At 48.5% G+C, this 22,510-nt stretch overlaps 1 protein-coding gene across 6 annotated transcripts in view; it reads right to left on the reverse strand.

Annotated features, from left to right (window-relative positions):
- Positions 1–22,510, reverse strand: part of SHISA6 (shisa family member 6) — a 616,361-nt gene that overhangs the window by 194,312 nt on the left and 399,539 nt on the right. For 5 of the 6 annotated variants that reach the window (XM_050919411.1, XM_050919410.1, XM_050919409.1 and 2 more), the window contains exon 6: positions 18,280–22,016. In XM_050919411.1, coding sequence (XP_050775368.1) covers positions 21,463–22,016 — 554 coding nt within the window. In that variant the 3' untranslated portion in view covers positions 18,280–21,462. Of the gene's footprint in view, positions 1–18,279; positions 22,017–22,510 lie in introns of those variants that run through there. The other variant, XR_007768732.1, reaches the window with a different exon arrangement.

A 22,510-nucleotide genomic window follows, 5' to 3' on the forward strand; every position in this document is an offset into this window, starting at 1 on the left:
ATCTTCCATTTCCAGCAATGACTCTCTCGCTCTTGGCCAGGTTCCCCTAGTGTCTGAGGCTCTGGCTTTCCTTGCCTCTTCAAGTGAAGGATAACCCACAGTCTGTCTGTGTATCCTTATATCTCAATGTCTTCCTTTGCTTCAGGGGTCAAATTGATCCTTTGGGGTTCAGCCACTCTGATGGGGAGGCAACTCCATCTTGACTAAGGTGTCCCCTGGCATGTTCCAGCGTCATGCTTCCTGCTGCAGTTTTACCATGTGAATGTCCCTGTAGGAATTCCTGACACCAGTGGATTAGGAGTTGGCCTTCCTTTGTGAGCCAGGCACGTTGAATCCCCAGCCACCACCTGAGCTTTGAAGTTTCTGTTTACGGCACATGTACATTGCAAACCCATCGTCACTGGTCACCCTGCTTCATTTGTATTCAAGACCTGGGCAGACCTGCTCTCTACTTCGTTCAAGACAGCATATCAGAGGGCAGCCAGAGCTCCCCATGTAGCACTGGCACACATGTTTCACCAGGATATTATCATCCAATGTGTTATGAGTTTTTGGATGATACCTCACAAGGCTATTTTGTACAAATACCGTTGTAAAGGTATGTGGGGTGACTACAGGGATGCCTGGGGTCCCAGATAGCTGGCGGCTGGATAGCTGATGATCCAGGACAGTCCTATGGGGTTAGGTGACCCCCCATGGCTGGTGCAGAAAGAGCCTGAGAGCCTTAGTAGTAAATAGCAGAGCTCAGAACTGGCTGAGGCCTGGGTTTTTGAGGAGACCCCATCTTGTCTGCTATCTATCCACGGTGGTTATAGCACACCCAGCAGTGTGGTGTTTGAGTAGACGCTGTGTGCTAGGAGAGTCGATCTCTACTCAGCTTGGCCACAAATATCCTTTCACCTTAGGCAACATATTTAGCATCCTGTGCCGTGCTGCTGGGTCAGTCTAGCAGCTTAGTGTCGTTTCCTCCCACACACAATAGCTGTGTCCCAGCGTTTGTGAAGAATTACTACCAAGAGACATTAATATGCAGAGCATTCTGTTAGCTAGTCACCCAACCTTTAGATATTCAGCTAGTGAGTTCTAAGTAATAGCTCTGAGAAATAGCAGGAGAGCATGTTACTACTCATTAAAAAGAGATTGAGCATCCTGCTGTGAGCAAAATACAGAGGCACTTACAAAGCAATTCTTCCCGGCTGTGTTTACACAGAAACATCCCATGGCTGTTGGGATTTGCACAGCTGCCCTGGCTGTGGTCTCCAAGCACCATGTGCGTGGCCAGTATCTGAGACGTACAGAGGGCTTCATGGCATATCAGGTTTGTTCCTTGCTTGTGTTCTTGGGAGCTCTGCTCGTGAATCTCTTTTTAAATCTATATCCAGGGAGTCGCCAGCTTACGCTGGAAAAGCTTCTCCACAAAGGATCTGGCAGCAAGCACTAATGGCAGCCAGACGTGGGCAGATTGAAGCTCATCCAGCAGCTGAGCCACCTCAACTCAGAGCAAGTTGGCAAGTGCCCATTGCAGCTGGGCGTGGGGAGGGGTTCATCATCTTTCTCTCCTCCTCAATCCTGGGGCAGGTAGGGGCTGATCTGCCCCAGCACAAGGTAGAGTCAAATAATAACCCCCGCTCCCCCCCACACTTTGTAAATTAGTTAATGGAAAGGTAGCGCAGGGTCACTGCAGGCAGAAGCCGACACAGAACCAAGGCCACTGATAGACTAGACTCAAGCCACAGCCACACTGGGCTTTGAGTATCCTATTGCTAAGTTCTGCTGTAGCTATTGAGTGCAGGATAGGTAGGTGCTGTAGTTGAAGTGGCACAGAGCGGTGTTGGGGTTTGCTGTCCAACTCCTGCTTATGAGTCACAGAACAGCAGTTTTACTCCTTCGCTTTTCTTTTAAAAGCGGGTTGATTTAATCCGCGCAGTGAGAGAACACCCTTTGAGTCAGGTGTTACCCTTAAAGACGTGTACCTGTCAATTATGGTGAGATAGCAGCAAGATACAGGTGGCCCGCATGCCAGTCGCTCATCACACCTCTGAATTGCTGGGGTTCAATGCTGGAAGGTGGGAGGCAGGAGCTCTGCCTTGGGACACAGTAGCTCTCAAGATGTATGTTGTTATTCAAGCAGGAGCCCAAGCTGTGCTGGTTGCTTCCTTGCCATGTGCGAGGACCAGTCCCTGCCCCCACTAGCTTGGATTTCATAGTGTTGGAGGGGGGAGGAGGGGCAGCATTGCTTCTGGATTTTAGGCTTCGCTAATTTTCCTTTGGTTCTCTGGCTTTGTGGGTTTTGGCTCCTCTGCCATTTCAGGATGAAAGACAAATTTGCTCCTTCCCTCCCTCCTTCTCCTGTCCTGGGCCTTGGCACCGCAACCCCAGCCCTCTAACACTGGCTGCAAGTGTGGCCCCTGGAGGGCACCATTTGGCTCACACCGCCAGATCCACCCTTGTGCTGTTGCAACCACCAGTGCAAGACAGCTTGCACCTTCCTTGCCAAAGTGCTGAGAGGGGCTGCTGCAGCCCCAGGCACAACTCTGACATGACCTTAATTTGTGCCCCTGCTTCAGTATCCCCTGCAAGACTTTGCAAAGTGCTGAAGAGCTGGGGTAAGAATGCTGCAGCCATGCCCCCCAGCGCTGTTCCTCCTTGGACCCTCCCCACCTCTGAATCTTGCCAGCACCAGAGGCTCCTGCAGAGGCAGTGCAGAGTTAGCATAGCTCTGGGGTCCCCTGTGCTAGGCGGTTCCCTTGAGGCCCTTCCCTCTGCCCTGCAGCTCTGGGGCAACAATGAATGGAGCTAATAATCTATTCCCAGGATGGTCTTAAAAGCATGTGGCCCTGCTGCCTTCCTCCTGGCCCAGCCTCAAGCCAAAGGGCACTGGAGCATCATCTCCATCTGGCTCTGTTATGAGTTCAAGCTGTTTTCTCGAGCCAGCCCCGGGGCAGGTGATTGGACAGAGCCAAGGGCACTAAGAAATGGCTTTCGTAAAAAGTAAGGGCTTGTGATTAATTCCCCTTCCAGACCTGATCCTCTTCCCAAGGTAAATTCAAATTAGCACCTCTTGGAGACCCTATTAATCAAAGTCCAGGCCTCGGTGCGGTGGAATTCAAGGATGTTCCGTTTAGCATGAGGTGATTTCTCATAGTCCTGGGAGACGGCAGGCCTGTAATTAATTCAGTAATTAACAGGCTCAGTGCACAGACACAGCCCACAGAACCACTCCCAGTGTCAATTCCACACACACCTCCTTAATACAAACGAACCGCCCCACAAACCAGAGAGCAGCGGAACCACATGGCTTTAGTAACGTACCTTTCCACCCATGAGGCATCAGTCTGAACAGGGCCCGGGTCAATAGCACCTGAAAGTCGGTGCCAGCCAAACAGGGGTCTGCATGAAATAAGTTGGCAGTTTCCCCCTCAACTCTCATGCTACAGGAGCTGTATTACCCCGAACACCCAGGCGACTGGCCCCATTCTGGCCTGTCCCAGCCTGTGGAGGGAGCAGATGGGTCATTATGATGGGCTGCTCTACTCACTGCTGGATGGTGCCTCCTCCTGGCGGTTGTGGGGATTAACTCTGCAAGGTCGATACCCCTTCCTTCCGTTGCACCCTATCTCTTTCTCACTCTGTAGCCCTCATCTCACTCCAGGAGCTGCAGCTTCTCCTCAGTGACTCAGCCAGGCCACTCAAAGGTTTCCACTCCAGGGTGGTCTTTCTAGGTCTCTGTCCATGAGCAACGTCAGGCAGTCCGCCCGCCTGCTGTGTTATGTCACTCCAGCAGTGACTCCGACAGTCTTTGTATCCACTTCCCTCAGCAATACCACGTGGCAGTGGCTGGGAGGGAACCCAGGCCCACCCGCAGCTCCAGGTTCCAGCCCAGGGGCCTGCAGTGAACAGGTTTGGTCAGCACCTCACCACCTTACTGTTCTCATCCCTGGACACTCTCCTTCCAGGATCCTTCTCCCTTATCTCAGGCTTCCTCCCTGCTGCTTCCTACACTATTCCAGTCTCCTGACTTTATAGAAGCCACGTCTGTTCCCTCACAGGTGAGCTTCCTCCTAATCAAGGCTCTCCACCATGGATGGCAGGTATCATAAGCTGGGGGGAGGTTTTGCCCCCCAAACGTCCAGGCATGGCCCTGCCCATGCTCTGTCCCCAGGCCTCCCCTGCTTCCTGCTCAGCATGGCTCCAGTCTCCTTGGCCCTGACTCTGGTTGTGTCTGCACCACCCACCCTCCTGGTGTGCCAGTGGTGGGGGTTTGCAGTTGCGCTACCCGCCCTCCCAGTGCTCCAGGGCTGGTAAGGAGGCCGGGGGTGTGGAAGGGGTGGGGCCTCGGGTGGAAGGGGTGGGGCCCATTCTCTCCACACACCTGAATCTCCCTCCTTTGTTGCTTAATTGGTTGATTGGCCCCAGCTGGCCTAATTCAGCTCTCTGAGGGCTGGTTTAGGGAGTACATCCCATCACAGTCATGAAAAGTAACTCCTCTCTCATACCACCAGCTTAACCGGCAATCACCAACCCTCTGTTAAGCCCCAGCAAGAGGTGCAGGGAGCATTCATCTAGGCAAGAGTATCGCTGAGCAGACTAGCAATAAAAGAATCTAACAATGGGATGAGCTGGGAATATGGCAATAGTGGAAATGGTGCAGACCACAATAGCTGTGTTCTAGTGAAGTTCATTCAGTTTGACTAACTAGTTCTGTTTTCTCAATATCTGTCTCACATGGGTGTGTAACAAGTGAGTTCCTAGCACTAAGCAGAGCTGAGCAGATGGATCAGCCACAGCTGGGTACCTCCACATCTAGGGTGGACAAAGGCTTGTTACTTTCATGTTTTTATCATGGTTAATTTGTCTGCTCTGTGTTTCTAATTGTCAGGAGGAGACCTCATCTTGCCTTTCCCAAAATATGACTTTTCTTGAGAGTATGGAGCATCCTCTGGAATATAAAGCTCAGCAGGGATATTGAGAGCAAAAGACAGGCAATAGAGGCTGTCTGTGTGTGTGTGTGTGTCTGTAGCCTATGCTTCCTTGTGTGCAGCAGATTCCACTTTCTGGAGCAGGTGTTGGGATTGCTGGACTCACCACCAACACGTGCAGCACCAATCCGACACCCTTGCCCCATAATAAAGAAGGGGAAGGCAGATTGTTCTCTGCAGAAAGAAGAGAAGAAGCAAATCTCAGAGAGTCCATGTTTGTGGAGCAGGAAAACCATGGAACCTCTTTACTTAGGAGGTTGGTGGCCCCACAAAAGCAGATTTGCAAACACAAGCTATGGGAGGCACATTCTCCAGCTGGAAGCACTTGATGAAGCAAACAAACTAGCCCTCAAACACAGTGTCCCAGAGTGCATCTGCCAACTGGAACCATCTGCCAAATTCGCCACAGAGCACACAAAATGGTGCTGTTAGACGGCCTCAGAGCTTTGCCTGCTTGCACTCATGTACAGAACTGAGCGGCTTCCCCCAGGGGTGAGTTCTTCCATCAGAGGGTACCCGAGGGCATCACTGCATATTTAGGCAGGATACAAAGCGAAAAGGCATCACAATTATACAGGAGAAGAGGGCAGGGCATGCTGTGATGGTGGATGAGTCCACAGCCTTGAGCAAGCATGCAGTCCTGACTGCGCTATGGGAGAGTGGTGGGACTGTCTCCAGGTTCAGTTCCTCCATCTCAGTGAGAGCTGTGGCTGCTTTGGCTTGTCTGAGGTGCAGTCACTGCACTGAACACTTCCTGCAGAGCAGCCAGGTTTTGCTTTCAAGCTGGGGGGGCATCCATCTTGCTGGGGAAACAGTCCAGAGTGGCAGTTCACGTGTTAATTCAGGCCAAACTCCTCATCCAACACCTGTGCAGCCACAGACCAGAGCTTGCTGCTGGAGGCGCTATGAGATACCAGTGGAGTGAATGAGCTGGAGGAGCTCTTTGACAAGCAGTTTGTCTCCCTACAACAAGGATGGGCTGGGGGCTGTGTTGAGTGTATAGATACAGGCAGTTGTCACTGACTAGATCCTGGCTGGTCTCCCATGAGGCACCAGGTCAGAGATCCATAACAGCTCCCTGCAGTGTACATTCTATGCAAACACTGCAGTAAAATCTTCACAGATAAAGCCCAAGATCCAAGACAGTATGGCCAAATTGGGCTCAGAAATATCCTGACCCCAGCACAATTTGGGGCTCAGGTTTGACTCTGTTTCGTGACTGGGAGAGCACCCAAGAGAGATGCAAAGAAAGGAGAGGACACTGCTAGCAGCTGACACACTGATGTCAATGCAGTCTCATGCTGGCACCAGTGGCTGGCTGGTTTGCCAGGACAATACACTAAAAAGGCAGAATGGGTTTTTTTTGCACCATGGAAAATGTGTTGAGGAGAGTCTGTCAGGAAACAGGATGGTGATCACTGCCCCAAGTCTATGTAAAGTATTTAATGGGCTTTTCTTCTGGGCTGGCATCTGCTGTCTTTATTTGCATTGCCTAATACCATAGTCTCTGAGCAGTAGCACTGACTCCAGCGTGAACCAGGGTTTCAGCATCTTGCCCATGGAACAGTTGGCCTGGAGAGCTGGTCTTGTCAGATGAGAACACTCCTAGAGACTGTGGGGAGCTGCTGCAGGAAAGGTCATGCACATCGAAGGAATCAGTGCTAGGTTCCATAGCCCATGAGACTGTTGGGGCACCAAAGTGCCCATGGGCCTGCCGTGATTTCCATTACCATTTACCAGAACCATAAAAAATACTACAGATGCTGTTTGCTCCATCACTGTAGTTAACAGGCCTTCTGCACTGACATCTGAGACTTGCTGGGCCATTGGTTGGAGTCTGATTCAGAGAAGCAGGTCGTGGTGTGTGAGCTAATGACTATCAGCCAACATCACTGCATGCAAAGCCCTCAGGAGAGAGAAAGATGGTCATTTTGCAAGGAGGTTCATGATGAGCCATGAGTCTCATCAGGAGTGTGTGGAGGCCGGGGTTGGAGCAGAGCTTGGGCAGTGAACCATGGCTTTGCCTGCAATCTGCACCTCTCCATAGTGGTTCTTTCTCTCTGCTCCAATTGTAGCATTGACTGACAATGAGTGGTTCAAATGGAGACATCACCGCCTGGCCATGAGGAGACCAATTTGGGAAAGACTGTTGTGGTGGGATCCTTCTCCATCCCCAGGGATGCACAGCCAGGTCTAAATCCTGAAGTCCTTACCCACCTTCACTGGATGAAAGTCCTCTCACCCCAGTGGCTGCCTGTTTGCCTGAATACAGACTTCAGGATTTGTCCCAGTGTACGGACATGGACAATTAAGTCACTGGGTAAAATTCCACTGTGGGATGTGTGCAGAGGATCTGGACTCCAGTGTGCTGTTTTCCTGGCTTGGCCATCATCTGCCATCAGTTGTCTGTGTGAGGGGAACAGGTGACTGGGGTCAGAGCGTGAGCTTTGCGTGTGCAGGGAGCATGACTGGCAAATACGAAAGTGCAGAACACTGGTCCTCATAATGTCAAATACAGTGGGGGAGGGAAATTGCTTACAACATCCTGAGTTTCACTGGATGTAGCCATTTTTAAGGCTAATGAACATGGCCCAGGAGCCCCAATCAATTTCTCACACAAATCAATTTCTCCAGGTAAGAATCAACGAAGTGATGGCTGAGAGCCACAGGAAGGCTCTGCAGGTGACATCTCCATGGCCTCAGTGAGATCCTGGGAAGCAGGGCCTCTGGAAAGGCTTCAGGGGTCACAGAGGACAAACACCTCAGTTGAGCTCCCTGTCCGATGCTGGGGCAAAAAGGGCTCGTGTGACCCTTGGGTGCAGAAATGGGAGCAGGCAGAAGGAGGAGGGATTGGGCCTTGGTGAGCCCGATACGGCAGTGCTGCTGCAGCTCTTCTGCATACCATACAGGGCCAGGATCTCACTTCCTAGGGTTTCTTCTAACACTTGGGTTTGAGCCCCCCCGAGTAACCTCGTAACCTACAAACGTGTATCACTTTGGTGCCATTCACAGGCAGTATATTCCCCAGTTGCAAGCACAGTGACCAGAAGGTTTTAAACAGGAAACTTGACTGGGGAGAGGGAAGGGAAATGACAGGGTAGACTTGGTTAAACCTTACTGTGATTCTCCCAGCTGTGGTGCAGGAGTGTGAGTCCCAACCTCAGGGCCAGGGCCAGATTAACTCTCCTACGGGCCCGGGGCTATTAGATTTTGTGGGCCTCCTGTATACAAGTCTTTTTCCTGGGAGGGATTTCGGTGCAGGAGGGGGCTGGGGCAGGGTATTGAGGTGCAGGAGGGGGATTCTGATCTGGGGCAGGGGGTTGGGATGGAGGAGGGGGTATGAGGTGCAGAGGGAGCCCCACATCCTGCTATCCTATAGCTCCACGGGTAAAGAACTACCTTGTGAGAGGGGTGACCTCTGTTCAAATCCCTTTTCTGCCTGGTGGGTGCTAAGATGGGCACCACCCTCTCCCTTGGCTGTAAGGTGCCAGCCTGGCCCATTCGCACAAGAAATACATAAGCCACCTGACTTCCCAGGACAGGGTTCCTGGTTGTTGGTAACTAGCACCCCCTTCCCCCCCCACCCCGGTCAGCATCTTCCATTGGCTAGCTTAGGCGGGTCTCCGCCTAGCGCGTTGGCTTTTGTGGATCCAAGTCTGCAGCCTCCGTCTCTCCCCATTTGTTGTATAGGAGCCTAGGTGCCTAACTCAGGCTCGGTGAATTGCAGTATTGTTCCTGTGATATTCTAGGTTCCTAAGTTAGGTGATATGATGCTGAGCATCACGGTGCCCAAGTGCCCTTGTGAATCTAGGCCCTGTCCGCATCAGCAACCAAAGAACAGTTCTTGGAGGGAGGGGATCTGTTTGTGACCCAGCCCCATTCCTATCATAGACCCAGCCTTATAGTGCAGCGCCACTAGCTGGGTGAGAGGGGCTCGATGTCATCCCAGCCCCCCCTGCAGGGTTGGGAGCACATTCTCAGCTCTAGTGATGGGCTTTCACTCTCCCAGGATGAGCGGGAACTCCCAGTGAAACCACAAAATCTTCTCCATTTTCGAGATAAATGTGATTTTTTTCCCCGATCTCTACACATGCACACACCCCATGTCTGCCATTGGGGACGCTGACTGGCGACATGAGGCAAATTGCTTCCATTTGCAAACGCACAAGCTTGCAGGACATGCTTATTCCCAATTTGGATTTTTACATGTCTAGCAAAGTGGGAGGAAGCTGTTGAGTCTGGCACTGGCTGTTAACAATGTGGAGTGTTGAATAATAGGATAATCATGGAAGTCTGTTAATTAATTGTGTCTGTTGCATTGCCCACCTGCAGGAAATCAGGCTTTTTGCTGTGTCATGTGCTGCATGCTGGGGGAGCGCCAGGTAACGTGGTAACCAGCGTTAGACGAAGGTTTCTAACCATTAGAGAAGTGAAGTTCTGAAACAGCCTTCCAAGGGGAGTAGTGGGGGCAAAAGACATATCTGGCTTTAAGATTAAGCTTGATAAATTTATGGAAGGGATGGTATGATGGGAGAGCCTAATTTTGGCAATTGATCTTTGATTATCGCCAGATAAGTATGCCCAGTGGTTGGTGATGGGATGTTGGATGGGATGGGATCTGAGTTACTGCAGAGAATTCTTTCCTGAGTGCTGGCTGGTGAGTCTTGCCCATATGCTCAGGGTTTAGCTGATCGCCATATTTGGGGTCGGGAAGGAATTTTCCTCCAGGGCAGATTGGCAGAGGCCCTGGAGGTTTTTCGCCTTTCCCTGCAGCGTGGGGCATGGGTCACTTGCTGGTGGATTCTCTGCAGCTTGAGGTCTTCAGACCACAATTTGAAGACTTCAATAACTCAGGCATAGGTTAGGGGTTTGTTATAGAAGTGGATGGGTAGGGTTCTGTGGCCTGCTTTGTGCAGGGGGTCGGACTAGATCACGTTGGTCCCTTCTGACCCTAGAATCTATGAATCTAGGATGCAGCCTGCCTGATGCAGAATGTCTGACCTGACCTGTCATCTATGACAAGGTAAGGAGTAAGGGCCAGATTTACAAAGTGATTTTAGGCACCTAAAGATACAGACAGGCACCTTGTGGGATTGTCAAGAGCACCTGAGCAGGCACCTCACTAACATTGATTTCAAAATAAAGCTCTTTAAAAATCTGGCCCTAATGCTGTAGCTCTGATAATAATGGGCTGAGCGAATGACTTTCCTTTCAGTAAATTCTCCATGGGCAACTTATGATTTCCTCCCATTTAATCACTTACTAGTTTCTGGTGTGTAGATGCTTCTATCTGCTCCCCTGTCCTTCACCAGGACAGTTCCTGAGCTACTCACAATCACTGCTGTATTTCTCTCCACAATGGCCTGTGAGATATGGCAGAGCTGGTACAAAGCCCCTGGTACAGATGGGCACAGAGGCAAAGGGTAGATTACATGGCTTGCCACAGCTCTCACAGGCAGCTTGCTGCTGAACCAGGGATAGATCCAGGGGTAACACTTTCCAGTGTGCCAAAATGACTTAGATGCCTGTGACGTTGCTCTCCATATGTTTTATGGAAATATGCTTATGAGTGTGAATATGATGTAAATGGAATATGCTTTATGCAAAAGGTCTCTTGTAAGGTATCATAACAAAGGGTATGGCTACACTTGAAATTTCAAAGTGCTGCCGCGGCAGCGCTGCGGGACCGCTGGCGCGGCAGCGCTTTGAAGTGTGAGTGTAGTCAGAGCGCCAGCGCTGGGAGAGAGCTCTCCCAGCGCTGCACGTAAACCACATCCCTTACGGGTGTAGCTTGCAGCGCTGCGAGCCGCGCTCCCAGCGCTGCAGCACTGATTGCACTGAGGCTTTACAGCGCTGTATCTTGCAGAGCTCAGGGGGGGTGTTTTTTCACACCCCTGAGCGCGAAAGTTGCAGCGCTGTAAAGTGCCAGTGTAGCCATGGCCAAAGATTATAACCTACTGAATATATTCCTCCTATTTGTATGCATGTATCATTCTTGTATCTGAAGCTAGAAATATGAAGTATAACTCTGAGGTCCTATTGTAATTATGCAAAGGGTGGGCCATTAATGGTGGTTTAGAATCTTGATGGCTTCCATTTACTAGGACAATCAGTCGTAAATGGCCTTAGTTACTTCAAAGCCTTCCTGTGTACCTGTCGGCCTGCCCATGGGGAATGGAGAGTAGGGGTCTTACAGTGACATGATAATGAAATCCATCTTAAATCTGGTACTTTTCCATTTAGAAGGAGGGGTGGAGACCTACAGAGTCAAAAAATTCCCACCTTGTGTCAAAGCTATAAAAGAGGGTGGAGCAGGACAACAGTGATTGCCAGTCATGAGAAAACCCCTGTTTACCACCTGAGATGTCTGCTGGAACTAACGAGGACTGTACCAGGGGAAAGGATTGGGCCAAGATTAGGAAGGAGTCTAGTTTGTGAAAGAAGCTTATTGGAACATCTCTGAGGGTGAAATATTATCTGTAATCAGTTTCTTAATTTATTAGGCTTAGACTTGTGTGTTTTTGCTTTATTTTGCTTGGTGACTTACTTTGTTCTGTCTGTTATTACTTGAAGCCACTTAAATTCTACTTTTTGCACTTAATAAAATCACTTTTGTTTATTAATATACCCAGAGTAAGTGATTAATACCTGGGGAAGCAAACAGCTGTGCATATATCTCTATCAGCGTTATAGAGAGTGGACAATCTATGAATTTACCCTGTATAAGCTTTATACAGAGTAAACGGATGTATTTGGGGTTCAGGGTCCCAGAAAGGCTGAACACTGGGCACTGGGCAAGTCCCTGTTAACTGAGAAGCCCCTGGGCTGAGTGAATATCAGTTTCAGTGAACTGCAGAGAGGTGTGACCCAACCTCTGAGTCTGTGCTGAAGCTGACTGGAGTGTTTAACTCAGCAAGACAGGAGTGGAGAGGCACCTGTTCTGGCAGGAGGGTTGTTCTCAGTGGTATCCCAGCTCATCGAGTGACGGTCTTGAGGGGAGTCTCTGTGACCGAACCTGTCACATGCCAATGTCCCATTTTCAGACGTTAAAGTCAGTGGGACTAAGGCTTCCAAGTCATTCAGGCCATGTCCACACTAAAGTTATGTCACCCTAATTTACATTAGTCACCGCAGTTATTATATCACTTGTGTGGGCGCACAGTGGGCTCCTTGTGTCAGCTGTGCACGTCCTCACCAGGAGCGCTTGTATTGATTGTACTGTCTGTGTGGGGCATTGTGGGATGGTTCCTGAAAGCCATGAACAGTCAACGTAAGCAATGCAGTGTCTGCACTGACACTGTGTCGACCTAATTACATATGCCACTCAGGGAGGTGTGTTACTAAATCAGCATAGAGAGGCACTTATGTCAGCAGGAGCCAAATTTAAGTGATGACACTTCCACAGCTAGATCAATGTAAGGCAGCTTACACCAACCTAACCATGTAGTGTAGACACTTGCTGTAGACTCCAGGCCTTAGACGCTTTTGAAAATTTTACCTCCCACCCTGTCTCTTGTATCCCTGGCCAGTGCTCTGTCCACCAGACCAGCCTTCCAACGACTTCTCTGCAAGGCTCCTACAGCCAAATTCAAGCTGTGCTAGTCAGTTTCATTTGGGCAAACAGATCATGTTGTGCGTTTCTTGCCCTTGAGGGAAGGAGCCTTACACTTTGGTTCAGATTCCTGCTGTGAATGGGAGCACATGTCTACATGAATATTTTGTTTGCAGCAGACTGGGGTTTAAATCTACCCCACACCAGCCTGTTGTGCACTAACTGTCCAGGCAGATCCTGCTGACATGCCCTAATAGCTCCTCAATGTTCTTTGATCCATTCCCATTTGATAGTGGGGTAGATCCAAGTGCACTAAGGAACTGTTAGTGTGCTTCAGTAAGGTCCACCTAGACACTCAGGGCTTGTCTACGCTTAAAACGCTGCAGCGGTGCATCTGTAGCTTCAGTGAAGATGCTACCTGTGCTGATGGGAAGGGTTCTCCCACTGGCATAGGTGCTCCACCTCCCTGAGAGGCAGCAGCTAGGTCAACGGGAGAATTCTCCTGCCAACCTAGCACTGTCTACACTGGGGGTTAGGTCGGTTAAATGTGTCACTCAAGGATGTGGATTTTTGATGTCCGTGAATAATGTACTTATATGGACCTAAACTCCTTGTGTGGACCAAGCACCTGTGCACGGCAGGTTGGTGCAGGATAAATCTATGTTCCAGCTTGCCTTGAACTAAATTTTCATGTAGACAAGCCCTTATGAATTAAAAATTAGTTTCCATGGCTTTTCTCTAATATTCACTTAAGATTTTCTATTTCTGTGAACATTCTATTAGCAGTGATGGCTACAAACATGTCACAAAGGCCATCAAAGCAAATTTGACTAAAACCACGAATGAATATTTGTGGAATTTTGTGTGTGCACGCACATGTTATATGCAAAGTTCTACTAATAACCTAGTGAAGAATACAAGAGGTGTAGAATTTCTGTAACAGTTGTGATGGACTCAGACCAGAGGGAGATAAGAATGTGGGGAAAGGCAGGGGTATCAGCCTCAGGATGAGCAGGTCTCTGTTCCCTGGATAGCCAAACAGGGGCTGCTTCAGGCCAATTGGGATACCTGATGCCAATTAACCAGTTAAGGCCATTAGGATAATGAAGACAGGTGGAACCAATTAAGGTCCCACTCATACTGCTTAAAAGCTCTCCTTTCAGTTCCCTCAGGAAAGCCCAGGGAAAGGAGCTAGAGGAGAGGAAGCGTTGCTGAAGCCTGAGGTAAGGGTGAAGCAAGGAATAGGGGACCATGGGGAAGTGGCCTAGGAAATCAAAGCAGCTCCAGTGGCGAAGGGGAAGCCACCACCAGCTGCTACCATTAGGTCGCTGGGCTGGAACATGGAATAGAGGGTGCGCCAGGGTGTCTCTCCCATGCCTCCTCTGCTCTACAGAGATTCCCTTGAGAGGGGAAGCAGGCCTTGGTCCAGGCAGGACGCCGAACTGCACCTACTAGCTCAAGGGAGCAACAGAGACTGGGAGGTATTCCCCCTTTCCACCTCCCATACTGGCCTGTGATGAAAGTAGCTCGATCGGCTGTGACCCTTGCCACTACACTGGGAAAGAGAGGTCACACTGAGGGCCTTAGCAAGGTTCTGAGGCCACTGAATCTGCCCAGAAGCACAGGACCCACCAATACAGCTCGGAGTTTGTCACACAGTTCACTTGCAGTGTACTAGAGCAGGGATGGCCAACCTGAGCCTGAGAAGGAGCCAAAATTTACCAATGTGCATTGGCAAAGAGGGGGAGCTCATTCTGTAACATGTCAGCAGCCCCCTTGTCAGTTCCCCCTTGCCCCCAGTGTCTCCCACCCACCAGCAGCACTGCTGATCAGCACCTGACCCTCCATCCTTGTGCCTCCCCTCCGCCTTGATCATCTGTTTTGTGGTGTGCAGGAGGCTTGGCGGGAAACAAGGGCATGGCAGACTCAGGGGAAGGGGCAGGATCCATGGGGGAAGGAGTGGAGTGAGGCCTGGGGCAGAGTCAGGAGTTGAGCAGTAAGCACCCTGTAGCACATTGGAAAGTTGGTGCCTGTAGCTCCAGTCCCGGAGTTGGCGCCTATGCAAAGAGCTGTATTTTAACTTCTGAAGAGCTGCATGTGGCTCTGGAGCCACAGGCTGGCCACCCCTGTACTAGAGTGTTGTGGTGAATGGGCAGAGGTAAAACTCTGAATGCAAAGTAGAGCACCCTTTTCTAATACTAAATTAAATAGGACAAATTTAAAAAATAGTCTTATAAATGGTAAGTGATTTACCGTAATCTAGGACAAACTTCTACAGCAAATGGAATGATTTCCTACCTCCTCTCTATTTCCTAGCACGATGATGAAAAGCAATAAATAAATACATAAAAATAAAGACTCTCCAGAAGCTCATAGTATTCATTTTAATAGTTGCTATTTAAGCACATGGACGGAAATAGAGAGATGCACCTTTCAAACTCTGCTTACAAAGGTTGCAAAAGCTGCCAACAGAATGGCCTTTGATGTCCCCCTAGTAGATATAAAAAAGGAAACAACTGATATGTTTAAATTGCTTTATTTTGGAATCCATAAATATTTGTTACTGACAAAAGTGGAAAAATCCTTAAGACTCTAAATTTTACTAAACTGATAATATTTTTGTTTACAGTACATATAGAATGTGCTTTTACTGGTAAGTATAACAACAAGAATAATACAGAGAAAAACAGTCAAATACTGCTCATTTTGAAGCTTATTTAATGGTTAACCAAGAGTCTGTGCAAAGTTACAGATACAAATGTACTTTCTCATCAGGACTACTGTATAATAAACACGGAATCCATAAATTGGGCTAAAGCACAAAAATGTCCACTGAACCCCTTTTAGGAAATATTGTCCCCCAAACTAAAAATATTACAGTAAGAAATGTCTTTCTTGGAGCCAAGAAATTCTTGCTACAAAATTTCTAACCGATTTACGGAATGAAGGTTGTAAGAAGCTATTACAAAGCACATGGGCAGAACTTCAGAATGTCGTGGCTCTCACATTTCACAGCTGTCATGAATGGCACCAACTGTGAGAATTTTTACGCATAAGAGCACAAAAGAGACACAAAATGTCATTTCTCTAACTAGTGAGATAGTAGATCACTTTCAGATTTACATAAATATATTGGAGCAGAATAATCCATCTCCGTTCTAGCCTATGGGCTTTCAGCGGGTCAAATGTAGATTTTTTTTTAATTTTTTTTTTTTTAGTCAGTCAGATTTAGAACTAACAAGGATATCTCAGTTGTAAGCCTAAGCCAGCTAAAGACAGCCTTCTAATTACACCTTTATGATCAGCTTGTGAACAAACAACATACAAGTGGCTATTTTCTAAGAAACAGCCAGACACAATTATTGCTAACAACACTTTTTTTTTAAATGAAAATATTTAATCCAACTTTTCAAAACTTTCCCATAGTTTTACCTCCCCAGCACATGAAATCTACATGTATTCACCAGCTTTCGGTGTAGTTCCTCCTTCCAGCTCTATAGAATAAATCTGAAACTAAAGCTAAGATGAGCTAGTCCTCTGCTACATAAACTTAAAATGGCTAATCTGTCAAAATTAGAACATATACTTCCATTACAGTTAATTGTTACCCTGTTTCATGAAGCTTTGTTTGTTATGAAGGACTTTTCCCAACTGCTGGGAACTCTCCCCCTTTTCCCTGGGATGATTCTGCTTGTCTAGAGTCAGTGCCCAAATCCCATCGTGTTGCACATTTCGGAAGTGGATTGTTTTGATATAATATCATGTATCTGCAGCTGCGAAGCCCAGCTTCATAGGCCTCTCATTGCATGTGGTCAGGAAAGCAGAGCACTAAGTAGAAATTAACTCTGGGCAAGGAAAGGACATCTTGTATCTCAGTAACCATTTCCCACCTCACGCTTCTCCACATCCCTGAATCAGAGTGTCGTTTAAAAAAGGAACATTAAAATATTGGAAAATATTGTCATTTTTCATTAAAACACAGTTTGGTGCCTTTAAAATATATTTGATAACATTTCCATCAGCTCTGATGAAGTTTTTATGTGATATGTGGTTCATTAAAAATAGTTTCCATATTTCAAAGATTGTGTCTATAGATCTCAGGGGATAAGATTGCTCCAGGGTCAATCTGAATTCCGGGGTTCCCCTATGAACCCACTGTTGTAGAACACTGCCTGGGGCATGCAAAGTCAATACCAGCTTGTAGGAAATGCTATGAACCCGGGGCATACTGTGTTGGACCTCCCCCTTCTCTCCTCCCCACATGCATTTTGGGAACTTGGCACTCTGCAGATGCTTATGGCCAACCACGGCTAGGACAGAAAAGATTAATCGTAAGCCAGATCTACTGTACTGAGGAATCTGGACTGTGCAGTGCTTTTCTCCTGAGGAGAGGGTCATAAGGTGGCTCAGACCTGGGCAGCATGAAGCAAGGAAGTTAAAGCATGTGTGAGAACTGCCATGGGGACTGCAGCTGGCTAGAGAGACAATGGACAGGTTACAGGACAGAAGTAAACCAGCGGGTTATTCCGTGAAGCTGCCGCACCAGTGCACTCTCCCTCTGAATAGGGTGACCATATATGGATTCCTGGCAGTTCAGACACAGTAATTTAGCACATGATCTTCCAAATAACAAATAACAATGCTAGTACTAATTATAATACTTTGCTCTTCTGTGGTGTACTCGGCAGCTCTCAACACACTTTATAGACATTACTGAATTAACCTCACCACACTCCCATATTATTATTATTATTCTCCTTTGGCTAAAGGGAAGCTGAACAAAGCATGGGGAGGTCACAGTGCCAGTCACTGGCAAAGCTGGGACTAGTCCTCCAGCATCATCGTGACTCTCAGCCTCAGACCATGCATCTTCTGAGTGACAAGCCCTCAGAAAGTGGAACAAGGAGGAACTCAGTCCAATCAAACACAGTGGCTTGTGCTGAACATTGCTGTGCCAGTTACCTGCCTATCATGCCACACAAGACAAGTCACGCAACAGAGCAGTGTCCAGAAGAGAGATGCAGTATCCAGTGCAAGAAGCATTCTCAAGAGAAACTGCCAAACCTCGCTTTGATGGTGACTGCTTCCCTGAAGAGGGTGTGCATTGAAGGATCTGTTGATTGCTCCTATGGGATACATCAACTTCACCCAGCTGCATGGGTGAAAGAGACAGGGAGAGAGGGGCCAGAATTTCTTTGGAAGATTATTGCCCAAGTAGGACAGGCTGGCAGAGGGCCTGCAATCTTTATGAAACAGGACAGGTGAAGCTCTGCAATCAAATGGCCTGGAGCACAACACAGCATCTGTGCAGAGTACTTAGGAGAAGAGGTTTGGTAGCTACACCTACTCCAGTAGCTCCTTAACTCATGGACTGAAAGTGGAAACAAAGAATGGAGTTTGTGGGAAAAGAGCCATCCAGAGAGCTGTGCGTGGCCATAGAAGAAGAGAGATGAGTGTCCTAATCCTGAGCCTGAGCATCCCACACTGAGCCCTGCTCTTCCCCCGGGACTGCTGGAAACCGGGCCTGTATCTCTTCTCACACTCTGTTCACAGTGGAATGGCTCCTGGTTTACACTGGAGTGAGAAGGGAATCAGGGTGTGATGTCCTGGGTCTTGAAGGAAGTCCTGGGATTTCCCAGACAGCTGCTGTATCCTGGCTTCTATCCAATGTCTGCCGAAACCTGGTGGGCCAAGAAGCTAGTAGGACTATATAGCCTCAGCCAAGGCACCACCATGAGCAGCCTGATTGGTCCAACCATGCTATTTAAGGCAGGAGGAGGAACAGGAAGTTTGTCTGAGCAGCAAGGCGATTTCCTGTTGTGGCTGCATTGGCCCTTACTTGTGCCTGCCTCCTGCACCCAACCCTATTCCGGCTCCGTTCCTGCCTCATGGCTGCCTTCGCTCCCATTCCCACCGTGGTCCTGCTCTGTGCTTGATCCTTGCCTCTCCTCCAGTTCCTACCCTTGTGCCTCACCTCCAATCATCAGTTAACAGTATTGGCTCCTTCCCTGGCCTCTGACTTCTGACTGGCTTGACCCTTGGCTCTGGCATTTGGAATCTGACCTTGGCTTTGACTCTCAGCTTCGATTCCTGACTCTGGTAACTGGCCATTGACTCTGGTGCTGACTCGTCTCATTTCCCCAAACTGGATACCTGCTCCACCCACTAGTCCTAACTCCTGCTCTGACCACTAGGCCAGACCACCTACATCCTGGTCCATAACACAGAGCTCCACAGACTCTGCGATCAGCATCTCCCTATCAAAGATAGCAGCAGCTGCAAACAGCTCCATTCTGTTCAGAATTAGCCCCAGCCCTCAAGACATGGAGAATCTGGGTGAAGGCTCGGACGTAGCTGTTTCTGAGAAGCGTCCACATCTGAAGGGCTGGGACTGGGCTGAGGAAGTGGGAGGGGAGCATCAGTGGAGTGAAAGGAACCTGGAGCTGCTCAGAGAGGCTGTTCCTGTCCCCTGCAGGGGCCATGGCAGAATGCTATACAAGCCGGGAGAGGATTCATTCTGATCACATGGCCCAGAGAAGTTTTAGCCCTGAGGGAACGTAATACAGGCACCTAGACCAGGGTGACTCTCATTTGTTCCATCCCAGCACAGTTTCTGTCAAACAAGGCCCTGTACTCCTCGTAGCTTGACTCCCTTCCCAGCGTACTGAGCCCTGGGACCTAGAGACTGGGTCAAACACAGCCCAGAATGGGGCCCTTGAGCATTGCAGCATGATAAGTGTCAAATGGGAACAGATTCCTCACTAGGGTCTGCCTTTAACAGCCTACCCCAGGAGAACACCTTCCCACAGCCAGCCTGGCACCACGGGACCCAGAGTGCCTCAGACAGAGCCAGGGAGCATCTCACACCACACTCCTGCTCTGCAGGGTGGGAGTCAAAGCAGCATTAGGAGGGGTGAGAAGTGGGGGGGAGACGGAGGGGCTTGCTAAGGGGAGTAGGAGAGGGGCCAGTTACAGGGTATTTGGGGGAGGGGCAGAGAAAGGGGCTAGTTAAAGTGAGTAGGAGGGGGGCCATTTAAGAAGAGTGTGGGGGAGGGGCAAAGACAGCTAGTTATACTATATATGTGGGAGGGGCCATTTATGGGATATGAGGGGGAAGGGGCATTTATGGGGTATGAGGGTTACGAGGAGGAGCAAGAGTTACTGGGTATGTGGGGATAATTAAAGTGAATAGGAGAGGGACCGGTTACAGGGTCTGTGGGGGAGGGGCAGAGAGGGGTCATTTAAGGGGAGTGTGGGGGAGGGGCAAAGACAGCTAGTTACAGGGTAAGAGGACGGGCAATTTATGGGATATGGAGGGGCATTTATATGGTATGAGAGGGAGGGGCAGTTACTGAGTATGTGGGGGAAAGGCAGAGAGATGGGCTAGTTAAATTAGTAATTATTAAGATGTGTATTTAAAATCTGAAGTCATTCATGACCTTATCCAGGCAGAGGGCTCCATTCGGCCAGTTGGGAAAACATGTGCTCATGTGATGGGAACTGAATGTGTGACATATTGAGCAACTGTTGAAGGGTCGTTAACATGGTCACAGATGCCATCACTTGGTCTGGGATGCTGACCTGCCTTTTGAAAGCTCTGAGAGTCTTCCCAGTGCACAGAGGTATGTCCTAGTTTGAATTAGTTCTACAGAATGTAAATACAGGCTGAGATACAAAACACTTCACAAATTTTGGACCCATGAGTCTATTTTTGAAAGAATTTACAAATACTCTGTATCTAATCAGTATTATACATCAGATATACAACATGCCCAGTTAGTATAATTATGTTGGATATATAATTTATGCACATGAAATGTAACTGTCTGCTCAGACGATGACTGGAAAATATCCATCTAGATTTGGGTTAATAAACAAACTTTTCTGTCTGTCTCTGTTCAAACAGATTTAGCAGAGGGTTTGCCATTCCTCTGAAATGGTGAGTCCTCAGTTGTCACTGAGAGGAATAATTAGGCTCAGAAACAGAGCTGAAGAATTGGACTGGGATGAGATGTTAATAGGATGGTGAAATCGTGGCTCCACTGAAGTCAATGGGAGTTTTACCATTTCAACAGAGCCAGTGTTTCACCCAAAGTGCTTTTTAGCAATGGAATGATGGTGAGTTTTGGTGCCTTCGGCATCATGTTGGCAAGAAGCTGACCAATGAAATCCCACCCGTTTTCTATTTACAGACTGCAGAAATTAGGATGAGTGCAGAAAGGGCCTAACGAGCATTTCAGCATAACTGTGCTTATTGACACGTCAACCCCACTACTTCCTACACTGAGAGAGCAGGCGATTTGTAGGCACTATTATATTTCTGTTTTATGAGTATATTTAATAGAAACAAGACTTCATTTATCAGCTAGGCTAATTGTGTCACTAGATCTGACAGTCCCCTAGTAAGCTTTGACTTTTAAATCAGGAAGAACAACAGCTATCTGGGGGACATCCTAGCATCTAATGCTTGACTGTGACTATTAGCAGCTAAGAGCAATATAAGTAGTCACTGAAAAATTCAGTACTGGCCAAAAGGGCTGGTGTGAGAAATGGTGACATGGCCCCATCCTGCCAGGCTAGGATGCTGCAAACCTACCATGGGCTCTGTGAGACTTGGAGCAATTGAAGTTTAAAAGTCCTAAATTCATAAAACCGAATGAGTTACAGCAGATAAGCCCTTGGAAGGTGCCACCTACTGCTATGGCTTTCTTTGACAGAAACTGGCGCGTGTTGGGGATTCTCTCCAATTGCTCATTTTTTCTTCTTATGTCAACAACATGAGAATGGTTTTAAAAACAATGCAGATATGACTGTCGGAAAAGTCTTTTCAGACACTCAGTTAGAGGTTATCTTGGCCTGTAAGGCCACTGCAGTTTGGGGTGCTGGGGTCACACCAGTCCTTACTGATTATCTACAATGCACAGTGTCATATCAAACAGTCACCTCTGTTTTGCTCGCTGTGCGGTAATGGTGGTGGTGTCCTGGGATATAATGCAGTTGTTCCACTGTATTGTGCCGTCGGGAGGCGAATGCTTGGCGCTTGGCGGAAGTTGGGTTCATACATAAGGTGTTGTACAAGTTATTTGAGGCACTGGGATGGGAGTGCATCTTTGTCATTCTGTAGCGATCCAAGACAGGCGTAGAAACAAAGACGTCTGTGTGCGACAATGCACGCGACATGGACTGGTCTGCAAAACCTGTGCGCTCTGGGGAGAGCAGGGGGTCTTGGGAATGGAGGCGCTCTGCGGACAGAAGCTGTTCATCAGAGAGGATCCGTTCATAGGACATGCTGAACTCCTCGGGCATGACCCTCTCAGGGGACAGTACCCTGTCCTGGGACATAGCCCGTATGGGTCGGCGGGGCCGTTCTCTGTGGTTGGTCTGTTTCTGAGACATTTGGATGACATTGAGAGGGAGGGTCCCTCGTGCTGCCAGATCAGGAAGGTGTCTCCTCTTCATGTAATATTCATCAGCTTCTTTGTCAGCTGGGAGGGGGAAAGAAAAGGAAACAGTGTTAGTAGCAGCCGAGGGTGTGGTCACAGGAGGGAGAGCAGGGATAGTGTGCACAGAACAGCGCTCTGGAACAAGGCCTCCTGGTGTGCTGGATAATGTCGGAGGCAGCGCAAACATGGAGATCCATCATGCCTTTCACCTTAATCTTCAGAGATTTAGGCATTGCCATAGACTGTGACAGCACTGTGCTATCAATCATGGAACTCAAAGGTCTATTTGCACTGTGTGAATATGTATGTATTACACATGGACACAATGTACATCACGTGTATGCACACACAGCCACACAGGTACAGCGGAGACACCAGTTTGTACATGAGTGACTGTGTGCTATATTGCAATTGTAACATGTCACACAATGAACCCTATGTACTGATTTGTAGTATTACCAGATCACTGAGAATTTGACATGGTTGGAAAACAAAATTTTCAGTCTGTCGGAAATTCAGACATTTAGAAATTTTCT

The sequence above is a fragment of the Gopherus flavomarginatus genome, chromosome 12 (assembly GCF_025201925.1).
Source record: "Gopherus flavomarginatus isolate rGopFla2 chromosome 12, rGopFla2.mat.asm, whole genome shotgun sequence".
NCBI lineage: Eukaryota > Metazoa > Chordata > Testudines > Testudinidae > Gopherus > Gopherus flavomarginatus.